The sequence below is a fragment of the Giraffa tippelskirchi genome, chromosome 12 (assembly GCF_054371585.1).
Source record: "Giraffa tippelskirchi isolate mGirTip1 chromosome 12, T2T-mGirTip1v1.2.pri, whole genome shotgun sequence".
NCBI lineage: Eukaryota > Metazoa > Chordata > Mammalia > Artiodactyla > Giraffidae > Giraffa > Giraffa tippelskirchi.
The window spans coordinates 8332654-8353905 of NC_137286.1; the positions used below are offsets into that span (position 1 = coordinate 8332654).

General features: G+C 38.0%; 1 protein-coding gene across 50 annotated transcripts in view; it reads right to left on the reverse strand.

Annotated features, from left to right (window-relative positions):
* VRK1 (VRK serine/threonine kinase 1) overlaps positions 1–21252 on the reverse strand; it is an 80283-nt gene that overhangs the window by 15619 nt on the left and 43412 nt on the right. For 42 of the 50 annotated variants that reach the window (XM_081551666.1, XM_081551634.1, XM_081551667.1 and 39 more), the window contains 8 exons: positions 18981–19050; positions 18028–18115; positions 13878–13986; positions 13666–13758; positions 11566–11698; positions 10668–10788; positions 10313–10371; positions 6155–6333 (listed from right to left, as the gene is read on the reverse strand). In XM_081551666.1, the coding sequence (XP_081407792.1) occupies positions 6155–6333; positions 10313–10371; positions 10668–10788; positions 11566–11698; positions 13666–13758; positions 13878–13986; positions 18028–18115; positions 18981–19050 (852 nt within the window). Of the gene's footprint in view, positions 1–6154; positions 6334–10312; positions 10372–10667; positions 10849–11565; positions 11699–13665; positions 13759–13877; positions 13987–18027; positions 18116–18980; positions 19051–21252 lie in introns of all 50 variants that reach the window. The other 8 variants (XM_081551630.1, XM_081551624.1, XM_081551626.1 and 5 more) reach the window with 1 other exon arrangement.

Sequence of the window (21252 nt, forward strand, 5' to 3'; positions counted from 1 at the left end):
AGAAAAGCAGAGAACCCAGACATATTTTAATGGACTTGAAATGCACTTCACACACAAAAAAAGGTTAATCAAGACTGATGTGCACATGAAAAGGTGTTCAAACTCAATATTCCCAAGGATATTAAATTAAAACCAGAAAGAAATACTAGTAAACATCTACCAAAGTAGATAAAATTAACATAATGCAATAAAGAGTGTCAGTGAGCAACTGAGACTCTCCTAAGCTGCTGGTGGGAGAGCAGAGTGGACAGAACCTTGGCAGGATCTGCTAAAGCTATTATGCATACATAGACCCTATGCCCCAGTAACTCTACTATGTACACACCCAACTTGAATTAATTATATGTGTTTCCTAAAAGAATTTATGAGTGTTTTTAACAGTATAATTGCAATCACTGAAAGCTGGAAACAATGCATACATCCATGAACAGCAGAAGAAACAAATGAATCATCATACAGTCATATAACAGAGTACTATACAGGAACAAAAACCAAAAAGACTTTTGTTACTTGCCAACAGAACAGAAATTTGAAATACAAATGAATCAAAGACTCAAAAGTGTACAAAACATATGGTGGTACTGCTAAGTTTCTTAAAAATAGCAAAATGAATGTTAGAAATCATAATGTTGGTTATTCTTAATGAAGGGGTAATGGCTGAGAGAGGTTTCAATGAATGATCCACATCTTGATTTAGGGGACATTTAAATGCATGTGTTCACTTTTGTGAAGTTCAAATTTCTCACTTATTTGTGCATTGTGCTGCACAGATAGGGCTCCCCTGGTGGCTCAGGCAGAAAAGAATCCACCCGCAATGTGGGAGACTTGGGTTCAATCCCTGTGTTGCAAAGATCCCCTGGAGAAGGGAAAGGCTATCCACTCCAGTATTCTGGCCTGGAGAATTCCATGGACTGTATAGTCCATGGGTTCACAAAGAGTCAGACACGACTGAGCGACTTTCACTGCACAGATATCATAATCTTACTTATTTTAATGGATTTTAAAAAACTAGGAACAAAAAATACTTGACAAAATCCAAATAAGACAACATTCAAAGTAAGACAATAATGGGATTTATTGATTTGTTAAGGACAGAAATAGTATGGACCCAAGAGAAGCAAAAGATATTAAGAAGAGGTGGCAAGAATACACAGAAGAACTATACAAAAAAGATCTTAATGACCCAGATAACCACGATGGTGTGATCACTCACCTAAAGCAAGATCATACATCTTGGAGTGCGAAGTCAAGTGGGCCTTAGGAAACATCACTACGAACAAAGCTAGCAGAGGTGATAGAATTCCAGCTGAGCTATTTCAAATCCTAAAAGATGATGCTGTGAAAGTGCTGCACACAATATGCCAGCAAATTTGGACAACTCAGCAGGGGCCACAGGACTAGAAAAGGTCAGTTTTCATTCCAATCCCAAAGAAGGGCAATGCCAATGAATGTTCAAACTAGTGCACAAATGCACTCATTTCACATGCCAGCAAAGTAATGCTCAAAATTCTCCAAGCTAGGCTTCAACAGTACATGAACTAAGAACTTTCAGATGTGAAAGCTGGATTTAGAAAAGGCAGAGGAAACAGAGATCAAATTGCCAACATCCATTGGATCATCGAAAAATCAAGAGAATTCCAGCAGAATATCTACTTCTGTTTCATTGACTATGCTAAAGCCTTTGACTGTGTGGATCACAACAAACTGTGGAAAATTCTGAAAGAGATGGGAATACCAGACCACCTGACCTGCCTCTTGAGAAATCTGTATGCAGGTCAAGAAGCAACAGTTAGAACTGGACATGGAACAACAGACTGGTTTCAAATCGGGAAAGGAGTATGTCCAGGCTGTATATTGTCACCCTGCTTATTTAACTTATATGCAGAGTACATCATGAGAAACGCTGGGCTGGAAGAAACACAAGCTGGAATCAAGATTGCTGGGAGAAATATCAATAACCTCAGATATGCAGATGACATCACCCTTATGGCAGAAAGTGAAAAAGAACTAAAGAGCCTCCTGATGAAAGTGAAAGAGAAGAGTGGAAAAAGTTGGCTTAAAACTCAACATTCAGAAAACAAAGATCATGGCATCCAGTCCCACCACTTCATGGCAAATAGATAGGGAAACAATGGAAACAGTGACAGACTTTATTTTCTTGGGCTCCCAAATCACTGCAAATGGTGACTGCAGCCATGAAATGAAAAGACACTTGCTCCTTGGAAGAAAAGCTATCAGAACAAACCTAGACAGCATATTAAAAAGCAGACACATTACCTTGCTGACAAAGGTCCATCTAGTCAAAACTATGGTTTTTCTAGTAGTCATGTATGGATGTGAGAGTTGGATCATAAAGAAAGCTAAGCATGCAAGAACTGATGCTTTCAAAAGCATCTGTGGTGTTGGAGAAGACTCTTGAGAGTCCCTTGAACAGCAAGGAGATGAAATCAGTCAATCCTAAAGGAAATCAGTCCTGAATATTCATTGGAAGGACTGATGCTGAAGCTGAAGCTCCAATACTTTGGCCACCTGATGTGAAGAACTGACTCCTTAGAAAAGACCCTGATGCTGGAAAAGATTGAAGGCATGAGGAGAAGGGGACGACAGAGGATGAGATGGTTGGACGGCATCACCAACTCAATGGACTTGAGTTTGAGCAACTCCGGGATCTGGTGATGGACAGGGAAACCTGGCGTGCTGCAGTCAGTCCATGGGGCTGCCAAGAGTTGGACACGACTGAGCGACTGAACTGAACTGAATGGGATTTATAGGGAAAGGAATTCTTAATAAACACCAAATCCACTTAGATATAGATTTAAGGGCAAACTACCATTAAAAAACAAAGAAATGTATCAACTGCAACAATCTAAATTTATATAAGTAAAATACAGTTTCTGCTATTCTATCATACAAAAACAGCTAGATAGATCTTCACCAAATTTAGATGGTATATTTGGAGCAATCTGACTTCAATTATAGGCTACACGGTGTAAATTTAATGATGCTGAGGTGTGATCACATCAAAGAGGCAGGAAGTTGTCCACCAGGGCAGCTGCAGGCCTCTGATGGGAGTTTGAAGACCTTTCTTTGCTCTTGTTCAGTTCTCTGTACCATGTTCCAGGCTGAGTGCCAGCAGGAATTTATTTATTATTTATTTAACAATGGTTAATGATTTTTCAGAGGAACTATGGAAAGGCCAACTAGTATAACATAACTTAGAAAAACAAAAAACTGGAAAGTAGAACAAAGGGTACTTGGACATCACTTATAGGGAGCAACAATATATATTGCTTGAAAATAAAAAAATTAAATACAAATTGCAGGGCCATGCTCTAGACCTAGTCAGCAGGTCTCCAGGGGTGAGACCCAAGAGATTCTAATGAACAGCTCTTTTTGTTGGCTTGGGCAAGCAACTTAATCAAAACTTTATAAAAAAAAATAGCTAATGGAGGTATTAATGTCTTTTAACTTGCTGAGTTCTTTCCAGTAAATTAAGCTGTTCTTAACCCAGACGGGACAGGGAGAAATTCTTTAAGGACAGAACTACACGTTATTGATCCCTGTAGCCCTGGGGACCTGGCCTAGATCAGGTACATAAATTAGACCTTACACATAACTGCTCAATGGTGATTTAAGAGTACACAGTGAATCCAATAACTGTTGGAACTGTTTGGACAGATTCTAAGTGTCGAGTTCTAATCAACAGTTGAAATCTTTGGCTGCAGTACTTTTTAAGGAGAAACTAATACTTAGTATCTTTCTACTTTAGCTTTATGTCAAATCCAAACTCTCTGCTTTAAATAATACCCTTAGGTTATTGAAACCAAAAACAGTTCCAAGTGGATATATTCATATTTCACTACAGTTTCCAAATTTACTGTACCACAATCAAGCATGGCTGTAAAAAGCTAGACAGAAGCCTTGCTTCATTTCACTGCTGATCAATTCTTACAGGTTTTTGTTTTCTTTTTAAAACTCTTATCTCTTAGGAATATAAAGAGAAATATATATTGAATTGATTGAACTCATCCCTTTCAGAGATTTGAGTGTCCTAGATACAAAGAATGTACACTTTTATGTAAGTTTTTTAAAAATTATGATAGAGGAAAAGAATAAAGAATAAATATGCAATTACAAGGATTAATACAGTTTCTATGATGAAGCATTATACTCAGCTCTGAAATTCTGAAAACCAGAGCAAAAAGCAAAAAAGGAATTTCAACTAAATACACGTTCCTAAAAAAGAGATGGAATATACTAATCACTCAGAGAAGAAAGCTTTCTCTTGTTGGAAGTTCTCAGACTCAAAAGTTGGATGAAGCTCTGCTTTTATCTGTTTTAGATGTGGTATATTTACAATTTATTTGAAGAAAGTGTTCTGATGCTTAAAAACAAAAACTCTTTCACTTTACAAATAAAAAAAAAGGTGACAAAATCAACAATTAATCTACAGTTAAATGCCTAACAAGCAGCTTCAAGATCTTACCTAACCTTAACTTTGATTAATTTCTTTTAAATACAAAAACAGTCCTGTGCCAGTTCTGAGCTGGAAAAATAAAAGGCAGCAAATGAATGAAGGAAACCTAACAGTTCAGCTTTTTATTCATTTTCTTCCCCTAAATGAAGCTTTATACATGTAGGGGATGATCTAACAGGAAATTTCCAGCTTTCTGAACTATCCAAGGACACAAGAGAATTATAAGGTCACAGATGTGAGCTCCGCAGCAGACTGACCTAGTCAGCCGTAAAGTCAGCCAACCTGGGGAAATGGGATCTTCCCCAGCATGTAGTTACAAACCACAGTGGTTTGCAAAGGGAAGCGAGATGGCACTGGACAAGTTCTCAGGACAACAGAGATCTTTATTTTTCAATCAGCAAAATTTTAGAGCAAAACACTACAGAAGCCAGCTATAAATATTAATGCACAAAAATCTGTCTGAGCAAGATGTGAGCTGTATGTTTATACATGTATGCAAATTCTAAGTTTACCACCTTCCTGAAAAATTCCACTCAGCCTTCAGTTTATCCTCTTCACATAAAACTGGATATGGTTTTCCTCCTGGTCATTGACCACAAAAATGCAGTAGGTGCAATTATGACAAAACTTATGAAAGCAAGAAGATACATATATATATAGATGCATATGTATAATTCCAGATTCTGTGATGAAATTATAAAGAAATCTATCAGCCAAAAGAGTCAAATTTATGATCCAATTTCAAAATTCCTATCTCCTCTGTAAATTAAAAAAATTATAAAAAACTTTTAATATGCTGCTTATTTTAAAGGGAGAAAATCGTTTTTAACTCTTTATCTCATAGTTTGGAATATGAGACTTCCAAAAAACTCTACTGGAATTTATAGAGTTAATGACAATTAAAAGTCAATAATGTAAAAACATATTTTTCTTCTAAAAGTAGTCTTCCTTTTTCATAGAAAAGTAACTAACACAATTTCAGATTAAAAAAGGAAAAAGTTAATCAATAATTATTAAAAATAACTGGTAAGATAATGCATACCTTAAAATCTGAATTTTAAAGTGATACCAGGGGTTATCTACAAGTCTGTACAATACTTCTACCATAGGTTTATTATTTAACATTTCTTTCCAAAAAACTAATCCTCATATATACAGATACACAGCTTTATGAAGTGACATTTCTGTAAAGAGCAAAATAAATGCTCAAATGAGAAATATACCACACCAACAAATAAGGAAACTTTCAAATGTAATTTTCAAAAGATAATTTTTCAAAACCAATTTTCAAATGGCAAATACTTCGACTACACCAATGAACAAGGAAAAAGTGAAACATGGGATCAACCGAAAAGGGGTGACATGGGAGAAAAGGACACACAGGATGTGAACTGAGAGCCCCACCCAAATCCCTCTGCTACACATTAGGATCCCAAGTCAGAAACTTCCAGGGAATTTCTTAACTTGCTACCGGACATAAGAAATACATAAATACTCATTTTTCTAAAACCTTCTATGTATTTTTCCATATCATACAGTTTGCTTTTACATAATGATGATAAATATTTAACTGCAGAGCAATCTGCTATTTTCTTTACTGAGCTACTGGTTTACTTGCCTATATTTGTTGCAAACAGTCACAGGAAACCCAAAGGAAAATTCATTAACAAAACTCACCTTTGCCACTGGTTTTGCTTTCAAACTTCCATTCTCCACAACAGTGAGGTCCAGCTTGCCATCATCCTTACTTCCTATAGCTTTCAGTCCTTGCAAAAGAATATCTCGCAACTTTTGATAAAGAGGTTTTTCAACATAATCCAGTAATTTCACTGTTTCCATGTACTTAGCAATTTCCTCTAAAAGAATAACACAATTATTTTGTAGTTTTTATCATAAATACAACATACTTGTCTCTTCTAAGAAAATGATCTACAACTATAGTAACATTAGAATGCAAATATATAGCTTGTTAAATATGTTTTTCTATCACGTCTGCATTGAAAGTATGCTTTTGAATTCAGGAATTGTCAGATAAGTCTAATAAAAAAATGCATTTTTAGATACAATGCAAAAAACATCTTTTAACTGTGACAGTAAGAAAGACAAGCTTAAAATTTAAATATATATAAAAATAATTACTAATATAGTTTTAAAGCTACTTTTTAAAAGGACCTAGAATAAATATTATGAAGTAAAATGTGCTTGCTGCTGCTGCTAAGTCGCTTCAGTCGTGTCCGACTCTGTGCGACCCCATAGACGGCAGCCCACCAGGCTCCGCCGTTCCTGGGATTCTCCAGGCAAGAACACTGGAGTGGGTTGCCATTTCCTTCTCCAATGCATGAGAGTGAAAAGTGAAAGTGAAGTTGCTCAGTCCTGTCCGACTCAGTGACCCCATGGACTGCAGCCTACCGGGCTCCTCTGTCCAGAGGATTTTCCAGGCAAGAGTACTGGAGCAGGGTGCCATTGCCTTCTCCATAAAATGTGCTTAAGTACAATAAGTATCATAGCCAGAATTTTTTTTGTGTTTTTTTTTTGCCACAGAAGCCATTAGTTCTAGAGAAGACAGCTGCATATTTTGGGTAAGTGAAAAATAAAACATATGAAAAACAGGTTGAAAAAAAGAAACAGAAGCAAGGCCTGGTTGTCCCATAAAAGAGAAAAACCAACTTGTGAATGATAAAACGTCTACTGTACACTGAGGCAGAATCAAACCCATAAAAAGAAATCTTACTAGTCAAGATCAACACCTCTCAACACCCATCTAAAAATCCATCTTTGGGTTAAAGACTCATGCATGTATATGTCCAGCCCAGCCTTTCCACCGACCTTCAGACTTGTATATCCACTGACTTCCACTGAGTCATATACTGGCTCTGTAACTGCCAGCTCATTCCAACAAGTGCAAATACAAAATCCTGACCAACCCCTAAAACCTGCTCACCCTGCAGTTTTGTCTTAATTATAGAAAATCCCATCCTCCCAGCTCCTCAAATCCTCTTCCCACATCCAATAAATCAAGACATCATGTCAGTGCTACACACACATTCATTCATTCATTCATTCATTCAGACATTTTAAGTACCCACCACATGTCAAACATGATTCTAAATACTTGGGTACATGAGAAAAAAGAAATGAAAATCCTTCCTTTCAACTTTCTTAATCTGATAAAGGGGATCTACAGAAAACCTAAAGCAAACACCACCAAGTGTGATAAAATACTGGACTTCCCTTCTGAGAGAAGAAAACAGCAAGAAGTCCATCTACACTGTTTCTATGCTGCCTCAAAGTCCTGCAGTTTTTAGCTGGTACAGTAAGGCAAGAAAGAAGACAGAAGGCACTGAGTGAATGGGAGATGTGAAACCGTTTATTCACAAACATGAGAGTATATGTAAAAAATCCTAAGAAATCTATCAAAAAACTTCTAGCCAATATGTAAATTTAACAAGATCACAGGATATAAAGTATTTAAAAATCTATTTTACTTCTATACACTAGCAACAAGCAATTAGAAAAATAAATTGTAATAAAAACATATCACATACAATAGCATCAAAAACCTACAAACAAATATAATGAAAGATGGGCAAGATTTTTTCCAAATGAAAACTATAAAACACAGGTGAGAGAAACGGACACCAAATTAAACAGAAGCTATAAAGTATCAACTGTATAAAGATGCCAACGCTCCCCAATTAGTCCCGAGTCCCTGCAATCCCACTCAGAATTTCAGCACACTGCAGAGGGAGAGGATGTGTGGGACTGACAAGGTGATTCTAAAATGTACAAACATACAAAGGATCAAGCAAAACAGCAAGTCAAGTTTAAAGAAGAAAAAGTGCCAGAGGACTTAAACTACCAGATAAAGCTGTAGTAATTAAGAGAGTGTGGCCCAAGAATAGAAAAAAAAAAAAAAAACACACAACTATGAAAGAGCCCAGAAACAGACCCACAGACCTGCAAGTGACTGACCACAAAGGGGGCATCACAGAGCAAGGCTGGGCTTTTCAAGAAAGGCTGCTGTTAACAATGTGAACTATGCGAGGTGACGAGGGTGTTAAATCATGTTCATCTTGGTAATCCTTCTCCAGCCTACATGTACAGGAAGATCTCGGAAGACACTATCGGTTATCTCCAGACCGCCGCAATAAAGCAAGTATCACGATAAAGCAAGTCACATTACCTTTCCTGGTTTCCCAGTGCATTGAAAAGTTATGTCTATGCTATACTGTAGTCTATTATGTGTGAAATAACACGATGTCTAAAAAAATGTGCATACCTTAATAAAAAAAACACTTATTGCTAAAAAGTGCCCACCATTATCTGAGCCTTCAGTGAGTCATAATTTTTTCAATAATAATGTCAAAGATCACTGATCACAAATCACCATAAGAAGTAATAATGAAAAAGTTTAAAATATTGTGGGAGTTACCACAATGTCTGACATAGACAGGAAGTGAGCAAATGCTGTTGGAAAAAATAGCACCAACAGATTTACTCGACATTGGGTTGCCACAAACCTTCAATTAGTAAAAAAAAAACAAAAAACCACATCTGCAAAGTGCGATAAAGTTAATCGCTATAAAATGAGGTATGCCTACAAAGAAATCATCACGTTATAGAATTATATTTGTCAATTATTCCTCAATAAAGTTAAAAATTAAATAAAAACATTTAAAAAAATGGGGATGAATTTCACAAATGCAGTATTGAATGAAAGAAAAAGAACGCCACCAGAAACTAGAACATTAAAAATCTCTGCCCTCGAGAAATTATCTGTTTTGTTCACTCTATGATTCCATTGCCATATAGTTCAAAGAGAAATTCTTGATGTTGGAAGTTGTGCTAGTGATTCATTAGGCCAGAGGGAGAGGCTGGTGACTGGGAGAAGGCACCAGGGAGCATATCTGAAAAGGCTGTAACATTCCATTTCCAGATGTGGTTGAGAGGTTGCAAATTTAAACAGCTTAAGCCCACGGTAGACCTCCCTGAAAAGGAGACAACTGAGCAAAGGCTTGAAAAGACTTCTAAATATATCCAAACTGACCACTGCTCACACCTGCACGGCTACTTCCCTTGCTCAGATTATGGCAGGAGGCTCCTAACCGGCTCCTGCTTATACCCGGCCTTGCCTCCTTAGCAGTCGATCTTCAAAACAGGAGCCGGAGAGAGTTCCCTTAAAGACAGACAATTCACGGCCCTCCTTTCCTCCAAACCTCACGTGCTCTTGCGCAAAGTAAAAGTCAAAACCCAGGATGGCCTAGAAGCAGGCATCAGCAGGCACTCAGGTTCCTTCCGCGTGGACATGTTCTTCCCCAGAGCTCACTCCCTGTCTCCTTCCCACAGCTGCTCAAATGGCACCTCCACAGGAGGACCACCCCAGGCCACCCTATTTACAGTAACAACCCACTCCTTCAATTTATTTCCTGCGTTTTTCTTTTTTGCCACAGTACTAACCATGCAATAAACTGTGAAATTTACTCATTCATTTACCGTCTACCTTTCCCAACTAGAGCTTCATGAGGACAGGAGTTTTTCTTTATTTTGTTCACTGATATATCCCTAGTGCCTAAAACAGTCTGAGGCACAAAATAAAGCCTCAACTAAAAAAACAGCAGCATTACTGAATGAAATTTGGTTCCTTGACTAAAAGCACTGACTAACAACTGAGTAACACCCACCTGTGGAAAGGCCTGCGCAAGCAGCCCCAGTGAGATGGTTACACCCAGCAATACTGAAGCTCTTCCATTAAGGGTTATTAGTCTATGGACCTCAGGATGTTTTTCCTCTCAGAAAACAAAAATCCTTATGAACACTGAAGAAGCCTTTTCTTACCTGGCTTGTTTTTCTCAGGAAAACATTTGTCCATCAAACTTGCAATATTTTCTCTGTATCTGTTAAAAATTAAAGAATGAGTCATTGTTTGATGCTTGATGCCATGGAAAGTTATTAATATTTAATAACAGTAAATAGCACATTAAGCAGCACTGGGCTACATCCTAAATACACTTAAGAACATTCTTCTAAAATAAATTCAACAAAAAGAAATCCAAGGAATTTTACTGTTAAACAAGTACTTTCTTATTTCTACATTAGTGTCAGTTAAAGCTACAGTCCTCGTGAAGAAGTTCCGACCAAACAGCTGCCTCATCATTTTGCCCCAAATAATTCACTGTAAGTTTTCCTTTACCTAATTTTGGAATCTCTAACGTAGTTAGGATCTTTCAAATTATCCTCCCACGGCAGATGGCCACTAAGCCACTGGATCATGCAATATCCAAGGATTTCCAAGTCACCGCGTCTTGATGGGGCTGGGAAAGAAAACACTTCAGCAGAGTGAACTGACGCTTGAGGCAGAGTTTCAGGCATATCTGAAGCCACAAGGTAAGAGAGTCAGCTCTACAGTCTTCGTTTTCATCATAAATCTTGACTCCACTTTGAAAAAAAGCACCGAATACTGGGCAGTATCAAAGAACTCATTTGCCTTCGACTAATAATTTACTTTATAACCCAAACTGGCAAAACTCTAGTTTCAAACTGAGACTACTAGTCCACAAAATAAATTATAAAACAATGACACATTTAATAGTGCCCTTGGAAGTTGTGAAGATATTAAAAATGCTGTAAGCTACTAAGAGGCCCAGAGAACTGGGGTTTTAGTTCCTCCACAGTGTTGGATGCAGGAAAAAAAGAAACGATGGCTGAAGAAACAGGCCAGCTGAATGGGTGACAAAGTAAGTCTACTGGTTACAAAGTTGTAGCTGCATAAGAAACCACAGACCTTTATGGGGGAAAGCCGCCAGCGTTCCAATTAAGCTAAAGAAAAGCAAAAGAAGCCTCACTGCAGCTGACTGAACGACTTCACCACCGACCCGTCATGACCTCTGAAGGGTGAGAGGAAGACAGGGAGAACACAGGTGCCCTGTTCCTCAAACGCAGGAGCCTAAGCTCCCCCTTCTCCCCCCGCCCGACCCTGCCTCCTCAGTTCTGATCCGTCTGCTTATCCACTGACGCAGGATGAAGAACCACGCGGGAGTTCAGCGGAAAGCACTGGTGCTGTAGCTCTAGCTCAGGTGCCTCGGACGTACCCACACCGTTGTGCGCATCGATGCTGGTGAATTCAATTGTGCCATCGTGACATCTTTTGGGGTCTTCTTTGTATTCTTTATGAGTCCCTTCTGGGCAGTATCGATAAGCAAGGCCATAGTCTACCAAGTACACCTATAAATGTCCAAGCACCAAGACAAATTAAAGCCTGTAAAGCTCACAAACGGAATCCTGTCACTGGAGGGCAGATCCACCCACAAAGCCGCACTACAACACCCCACACCAGTCTGATCCAACACGCGAACAGCATCAAGTACTTAATTCTGAAATGCCTTTTATTTAAAGAAAAACAGTTGACGACCGTGTAGCTACAGTGCAGATAATACCACCTGACTTCCTTACGTAAGTATGTGCTTTACTTGTAATAATCGTCCCCTCAATTTGAGCAAGGATCATAAATCATACACTTTTTCTTATGGCATCAAAAACAAAACTGAGCCGAGTAAACCATCAATACCTGTCGCAATGCAACTGCCACACACGGAGCCCAAGTGCTAACGTAGCTGACACACGGCATGTTAGTTTTTCCTCTCTTCACTTATAGAATAATCAAGTATCAATTCACTTCATAAAAATATTTTCAAGATTATAATGATGACCTGAAGAACTTTTAGATGAGGCTCTTAGGTACATTTAAATATTATATGTTAAAGTCAAGTCTTCATAATTAAAACTAAATTTTAATATAATGTATACACATATCTATGGGCATGTACATGTACATCTGATTAGCATACAAAGCTAATAAATTTGGCTTTCCTCTGTTCCTGAGCTACATATTACATCTCCAACTCCGGGTAACTGTCTCGCAGATGTATGCATCTGGTCACAGGAGGGAAGTGAAGTAAAAATATGGGTCTGGATTGAGCGCATACATCTAATACTGAAAAAATTATCCCATCCAAAGCATATGCCCAAAGGATAACCAAGCTGCAAAAATATTTCCACCTGAACAAAAGGCAGCATGTTCTAGTCAACTGTAAAAAGAAATTATATTTGTATTTATTATATAAGTCTGGTCTACTTCAATTAACGGAATCCTTACCGTTCAGGTTCGTAGCTGTGTATTGTTTGCTTGCTTGCTTATTTTTAACCTAAATGCAAATAAAGTAAGCTGCCTGGAAATTCTGTGGCTGCCTTTAGGATTTCTCCATTAGCCTGCTCTAACCAGCAACTTCCTTCTGTGGTATCTATATAGCTCCTTACAGCCACCGTAACAGAGAGGGGAAGGGGAGGACAGGAAAAGAAAGGGGAGCCAAAGGAGAGAGGGAAAGCTAAGCAAGAGGAAGTCAAAGTCAGACCTAAGACAAAGAAAAAAGTCCAGTATATCCACTTATCACCCTTAAAATGCCTAAGTATTCCTTTCTTATACAAGCTCAAGTAAGAAGTGAGAACATATATAAAATGGATTAAATACAGAGGCCCAACTATGACTTCAACTAAACCTGACTTTTACCAAAATCATGGAGTCAGCTTCAAGAAAATTATAAACCCGTCTAACTCCAACTAAATTGACCCAAATAAAGGTATAATAACATTAGCTTTTCTCTTTTCCTTAAAAAGTGAAAATTACAAAGTGAATGTAATAAGCTTAAAAAATGCATATTTGAATTCCAAACCCTATGCAAATTTAGACAGCTAAGATATTTCTGTAAACCAATTGATTTCAATAATCAACATGTTAAAGACCAAATTTTCCAAGTAACAGAACACTTACATTTGATGGATTTCTTGAACAAAGGAAATAAAAAAAATGACAAAGCAGACAGGCAAACATAATTCATTGGTGCACTATGTAATTTTAAGCTTCCACCCCCAAATAGCTATTTGAAATTCATTTTGTATCACAAGTACTTCTTCTGAATATTATTTAGGGCAAAATAGCCAACTTGATAAAGTGCCAACAAATAGCATCAAAAATGTAGAATGTTAACTAGATAAAAGTGTCAAGAAGAAATATTATTATTACCATATCTACTTCAAAAAGGAAAACTTCTGCATGGGTTCAAAAGTTCATAGCAACCATATTTGTTTTTCAAACAACAGGTTTTAAACAGTAGAAATTAAAGTTATAAAGCTACCTGGTCAGGATTCTTGTAGCTGAGAAGAAGATTTGAGGCCTTGATATCTCCGTGTACATACTCATGCTCATGAATATATTCCAGAATATCCAGCTATGAAAGCATCATATACAATAAATTAATGCAGTACCTGACACCAACCAGCAGAGGACCAAGCGTCAACACAACTAGCCTTTACTGGATTAAAAACAAGAAGAATGTAGCTCACATACAATTCTTAAGCTTAGCTGCAAGACAGTTTTCCGAGAAAATCTTTTGGCATTTGCTTCATATATTTTCTGAAGGTCACTCCCAAAGCGATCTATTATCATAAACCTGTAACTAAAGACAAACAAGAAAAGTCAATGAACAAAATGTAACTCAGGAAAACCTACTTTGCCATGAGTACTCTCCTTTCAAAGTAATTTTTTTCAAGGCAATGTTTAGTAAGAAAGTAAAAAGCAAAAGGAAAGAAAGACATCTGAAACAAGTTCTTCCAATGAAAAATCTCAAGAGCTGCAAGAGCTGTCCTGGTTCTTCCTTTTATCTTAGGGACCTCCTGGTCTCAACAAGTTAAATGAGACAGCATTCAATGCAAGGAAAAAACATCCACAGAGAGAAGACAACAGAAGCTTTATGGTAAAGATAATAAAGATAAAATAATTTGAGAAAGGCTGATATCACTGATTTTTGTCATAGTTAAAGTTAATTTATGCTTCTGGATATTAGCTTCTTGTCTGTGACTGTTCTCTATTTTTAAGGACATTTTAGCAGTATTAACATTCTGTTAAAATCAAGAGTGTCAAGAGATGCTGTAACAATAGCTAAATGCAATAAAACTGCTTAAATGGTATAAAAGAATTGTGTACTAAGTACTCAACAGATAAAATTTGGGGAACAGTAAATGTCCCAGAAAAACATAAAGATTTTCACTTTTGCCAGAAAACCAACTCCATCACCTGGGCCGAGTCACATTTCTTGTTTGGGCCCCAATTTTCACAGGTGTCAAACGAGACAGTAGGGCCTCATGCTTTTTAAGGTCTTTTCTAGCACCCAACTCTACAATTCAATAACTATATGTTATATTTCATATACTGTGTATACAGTATACTTCAGGGCACTGAAAAGAGTCACCTAGTTGCAGTGACATGGTGCATCTTTTGCTCTGTGAACCACTTTTATCTTTATAGAGTTTTCCAAATTCTGAGCTGTCTAGTTAAACCATTCAATAAATCAATAAAAAACCAAGATGCACCAAACACTCAAAATGTATCAAGCTATCTTCTAATGGGAATAAGATTAATAATCACTGTAACACCAACAGCTGGCATTTACTGAAATATGAGAACGGCCCCATTCTAAGCACTTTAGATGCATTCATGTCGGTGCATTTAAACCTGCCATCACCCTGTTACGGCAGGCACCCCCATGAGCCCCACTTTACCACAGAAGAAAACTGATCATTAGTAATTTGTCCTCTAGGAAGTGGTGAATCCACGTTTTTGACCACAACACTAAATATATCAAAATAAATAAACCTAAGTAGGACACAAAAATCTCACTTACATATGTTAGGTTTATAAGATAAAAATACAGTATGACAAGTTCTACAGGGAAAGGAAGAGCTAACAGTTAAAAGGCAATATGCCAAATAAAAAATCCAAGATTCTACCTATTCTTGAACTGGAAAAGAATTAGAGATCCTTTTAAACATCTTTTAATAAAATAATTAACATTTATAGAGGCAAAGTTATTTGTCCAAAGTCGTGTAATTAGTCAGTGGCTAAATGTCTTCATTTTTCTAAGACCTTCAGCACCCCGACCTCAAGCATAATAAAGAGGGAACAGTAATGCTGACTTCCTGATTTCCTCTGTACAATAGTTTTTGAGAGGTTGAGGGAGGAGACCAAGGACAGATGGATGAGTTAGTTTTTACAAATAAGTGATTTGATCGTGTAATTATTATAAAATAATATGTAGGTAACAAAAATACAGCCTCTGCTGACACTCTGAAAGGGAGCTGAAGCACACGTGGTCTGATGCTATCGGACGCCTATTAACACATCACAGGACGTGGAGCTCTGTTTTCATTCACAGATCACCCCACCACTACTCTCAACAATCCCTCCATCTTCTCACCATGTCTGAAGTATCCACATCAAATGAAGCAAGATTCTGTATACTGCACAGAAATCTTTACCACGTTCTTCCACAAAATTATTTCTACCACTGAGCGCTAAAAGAAAAGCTACTTCCAAGTAACTTCTCTAAAGTAAAACCACTGATGTATACTTTCCTGGGGACTTGAATAAAACAATGCAAATAATGGGAAACTATAAATCAGCATAAATGATTTAATAACGATAGCAGCTAACATTTTTACGAGCCTAACACTGTGCTAAGCACTATATTCACATCACTTCAGATGAGTTACAGGAGGAAGTTAAGGATTTCTGGCAGGGGAGGAGGGCGGGAAGGAGTCTTTCTTTTCTTTTTTTTTTTACTTTTGTAAGAACTAAAACAATTATTTCTTAAGAGCTTCAATCTAAAAAGTAAACCATTACCTTATGGGTGATGACCTTCCCATTTAGAAGATATCTGCAGCCAACTCTATGTCACAGAAGACATACGCTCAGCGGTAAGGTCACCAGGGGTCAATGGTGGGGGGGTGGGAGGTCAGCTGTACCTCAAACGTGTCTGTTCCTTGTTTAAGCACCTGCAGTAGCTTCCAGCCACCTACCGCACACAAGCTCCAAACAGCCCTTTCTTCCATGTCTTCATTACCTGCCTCAGCCTCTTTCTCCAAGTTATTTCCTTCTCTTCCTCATGTGTGTGCAACACCCTTTCTTTGTTAGAGAAAGATGGCCACGAGGCCACCCCAGAGGCCAGAAGCCTACTCTGCCCCTGTGTGCTGGTCACTCCCCGCTTGAGAGGCTATTCTTTGTCTACAGTGCTTTTCTAAACCAGCAGTTCTTAATATTTAAGGGATTAAAGACCGCTTTGAGAGCAAAGCTAACACTTACATATATTCTAACAGCTTTACATTTAATACTCTCTATTATGTGGGGAGGTGTTACTCAGCTTCACAGATGCGGTAACGGACACAGAAAGGAGTATCGTACCCAGTCACACACATCTTTAGGGGCAAAACAAAGATCTGAAACCAAGTGTCTGCCTCTAGTCTGCTCTATACTATTTCTCTAAAAAATTTCACGAAAACTACAGAAACTTGTCCCAGCAAAACCATAACAAAATGCTATCTGGCCATTCCTCCGAGTTGCCGGGCTCCCTGGGTTCCAGGATCAGAACTTCCCGTGCAGGGTGCTGGCTGCCCTCCAGCAGCTCCTCTGATCTCCATCTTGTCTGGCGGAGCCCACCTTGGGTTCAGGCTCTCTATCCTTTCCCCTGTCTGATCGCTGTGACCACCCTGCCCCTGCCAGTGGCTGGTTTAAGAATGAGCACTGATAAAACTCCAACAAAGAAAACATGGAGGGACGTGGCCACAAGACCCCTGGGAATGGTTTCCCTGCCAGCAAACTGAAACTCACCAGAAGCAACCCAATTTTCTGCTGTGGGGGACTGTTTGCATGCAAAGTCTAGCAATGGGCAGTCACCGTGAGACTGCACAATGGAGAATTAACAGAGAACAAAGCCAAGATAAAGGAACCCGAGCACTTGATGGTGACTTAAAGAGAGCTGAGTCAGTTTTATCTTTACCTGCAGCTGAGAGCATCCTAACCAGTACACCCCAGTTCCAACCAAATAGACTCTCCAAATCTCAGCTACCAGCACTGCTGAATGACACTCTATTCATTCAATCAAATATTTTTAAAGTGTCAATTATGCATCAAAAGCATTGGAGGTTTCCTCCAACTCAACTCTGCCAACAATGTCCTCTCCTCTCTGAATTCTTAAGACACACATGAGGCAGAATCACACAATTTGGCACTTAAACTGGTCTCTGGTTGTTTCAAACAACTTTGCTTCTTCTCATCAGTTAGACTGAAACCTCATAAAGGTGGGCAGATTATACTGATGTCTCTAATAGGAAATGCCATGTTGAAGCCCGAGGGCTCCCTTTGACATAAGCAACATGAAGTTTTCTCTTTGCTTATTCATTATTAAGGGAAAAGAAATAATGCAGGCACGTTTGGCTTTGTGTTCCTACTCGTCAGCTGGGTTCCAGGCAGCTGCTACCACTTGGTACAAGCCCCCCAGATGAGAGAGAACACCGTGTTCATCTCGGCAGAAGACACGCCACACAACCCAGGTGAAGGCCAAGCAGCACTGCAGGCAGGTGCTCAGTACACAATTCTTGACTGAACAAACTGAACAATAAATGCTCAAAATGGGAGGAGAAAAACAAAACACGCATGTTTTTACCTTTTTCCATTTTTGTCATGTAGACCAGACCCCCAATACTTAGGGACACCCAGGTACTTCAGTTTATGGGTACGAATCCATTTCTGAACTACAAGTTAAAACACATGCTTGTGATTTCAGTTTTGTTATATATAAGCAGGTTTTTATATCTTCAAGAACAGAATGCGTAAGATTCCACCTTAATTCACAAAAAAATAAGTGAACAGTACATAATAACCAATAAATGAAAAGTACTTTACAATTGAAACATTTTTATTAACCTACAAAATTGTGCTATCCTGCCCTAAATGTTGTCTTTAAAATGAAAAATCTGCGAAAGACATTTTTTTAAAAAGTCAAACCACAGTACTGCCATTAAGATTAATATCTCCAATTACCTAAGTGTTTACTTGTTTCCACAGTCTTACTTTTTACCTCATTCTAAAGGTCCTCAGCCAGGAAATCAAGCTCGAGGAGAGACAGAGCCTTTAGAGAGATTCCCAAGCCCAACAGCAGCCTGTCAGGGGGCTCCCTGGATCTGCAGAGGGGACGGAACAGGGGAGGGGACAGGAGGACAGGCAGGATCGGGGGGCTGGAAGAGACCTTGCCCTCTCCCCTGGGGGTCTGTTCCGGTTCATCGTGATGGCGACCCTGCAAGTCACGGTCTCCAGAGCTCAGGGAGACACTCAGAGGGAGACCTGGGGATCCCTGAGCCATTCTCAGGGGCTAGGGCTGACCCTCAGTCTTTAACACTGTCCTAAATCACACAGTATTTACTAACTCCGTATTATCAACATAAGTGAGATCTTATCATGACAAACCCATTAAGAGATCAAAATTCTTTCATACAAATCGTATTTTAAATACAATCTATCTATACAGTAAAAAAATTACAAAACCATAGTGCTCTATTCTAAAAAACAAAACCAGTGTTCATTTTAAAAGTGCAAGCACATGTGTACTGTATTTCTTACTTTGTTCTGGTTTGGCAGCTCGCTGGTAGAACTTTAATTCAGTAAAAAGAGGTCCATTATCACTGGGTTCCTTAAAATAAAAGAGCTCATTAGTACACACAGTAGTTAAAATTACTGAGTAATTTTCAATGAACCTTCAAAAAAACACTAATAAATCAATTTTTCTTTCCAAACTCTTTGTGACTCCATGGACTGTTCACCCACCAGGCTCCTCTGTCCATGGAATTCTCCAGGGAAGAACACTAGAGTGGGTAGCCATTCCCTTCTTCAGGGGATCTTCCGGACCCAGGAACCTAACCTGGGTTTCCTGCATTGCAGGTGGATTCTTTACCATCCGAGCCACCTAGAAAGCCCTCTTCCAACAGTATGACTTTGATATTTCAGTTTATAAACTATGTTTGAGATTAAGTAAAATGCTTGGAAATGTTTCAGACAGTCTCAGAAGAGTCCATAAGTCTTGTATTTCTCTCTTGTATTTCTCAGGGTTCATTTCTACATGTGGTAAACTATACAAAACCAGATATACAGTTTAACCTTCGCAGAAATTTAAGAAAAACTGTTAACCTTATTTTCACCATTATTAAACTGCCTCTTAAGCAAAGATCAGCAACCATGTTAACTGTTTCACCAAGGGGCTACAAGATTATTTCTGAGATTTAACAAAAATTTCAACAACTGATTTAACCCATTAGTGGCAAAATCCCATTCCTTTCCTGTTTCTCATTATAGTTATATCTAACATCAAAACTGGCAGGAAACCATTCTTATCACAAAGACAAGTGTTCTGGAACCCCATAGCAAGCAAGCATGTCCACGTGACTAGATCCTTTGTTGACACTGATTCCTATGATTTTCAAGGAGGGAGCCCTACAATTTATTCCCCGCATGATAATTTAAAGTTCGGAGGGAAACGAGGCTCAACAAGCACTGTTTTCACCAACGTTAGTGAACTATACTCATTTCATATTTTAAGGGATATGAACAGTTAAAATTATTTGTAAAGAGGCTTATATTCAAAAAAAAATACTTGGAAAAATAAGAAACATCAGCCTGTTGGGAGTTTTGCCTAGTTAAATAAATCTAGGATGGTGGGAAACATAATTTTGTGAACTTTCTAAATAGTAAATTTTGTCTAATAAAACTGATCAGTATTTATTTAATGTTTGATAGTTTATGTTGATATTATCTTAATTATTAAAAGTCTGAAAATTTTTGAAAAGTATCAAATTTTCAACTAAGGAGGCTAATACTTCTAAACTAATTTTAGGGCTGCTTTCCTCTGGAGAAGTTCAAGAAGAAAGTTACTTCAGACAGAATGTCTGTGTAACTGGAGTTTCAGAGTCAGCAGAGCATTAGAAGAAGCAGTAAGAGAAGTCGACTACCTTATCTGAGAGAACATTTATAGAAATATGTAGATTTTCACAAATATGCAAATACTTACTATATGTTCACTTTTTCTTTATTCAAGATATTCTCACTGTCACAGAAGTTAATTTTGCTCCTTAACGTTTAAACAAAACTACTCTAAATACACAGTTTAGTATCTCAGATTTCCTGTTATTCAGAATAATAGAAATCCCTAGTTAAAGTACTTACAGGAAGACTGATTAGACAATATGCGAAGTCAGGCAGTAGCCACTAAGAATACGTATTCCACAGCAAAAGAGCAACATATATAACACTGGGATCAGAACTGGAAAATAAGCTAGCCTTATTTGTTATAGGCAAGCTTTGGAAGAGAATGGTATACAAGGGTTGTATACCATGTCTTAAGAAGTAGAAACTAACCGATATACTAAGGTGTGCCAAATCACTACCTTGTGGACTCACAACCGCAAGTTTTACCATAACCTGTAGTTCCTTCCCTTGCAGCAATGGGAGCTAGACAGACACTTGTGAATGCTTAGAGCCCATGGCTGAGAACAGGCCTGCAGCAGGAGTAATAGACTCAGTGTAAGAAATGGAAATTCAGGAGAGGAATTTTGGGAAGTTACTCTCCAAAGGCTAACTTTTAGAGTAGCTAAAACTCAGGTTTGAAAGGAGTTTCCTAAGACACATTCCTGGCTTATTACCATCTGTATAAAATTCTGATTTATTCAGTTTCAACCTATGTCATATCAACTTTAATTTTCTAGCTTTCCTTCAGGCAATAATTTATTAAACTTATAATAATAAGAATCAACCTATATAAATCAAGCTATTATATTGAAAGTCCCATTACAATAAAGACTCTTTGATCTCATTTCATTCTTTTTTCTAATTCAATAAAATT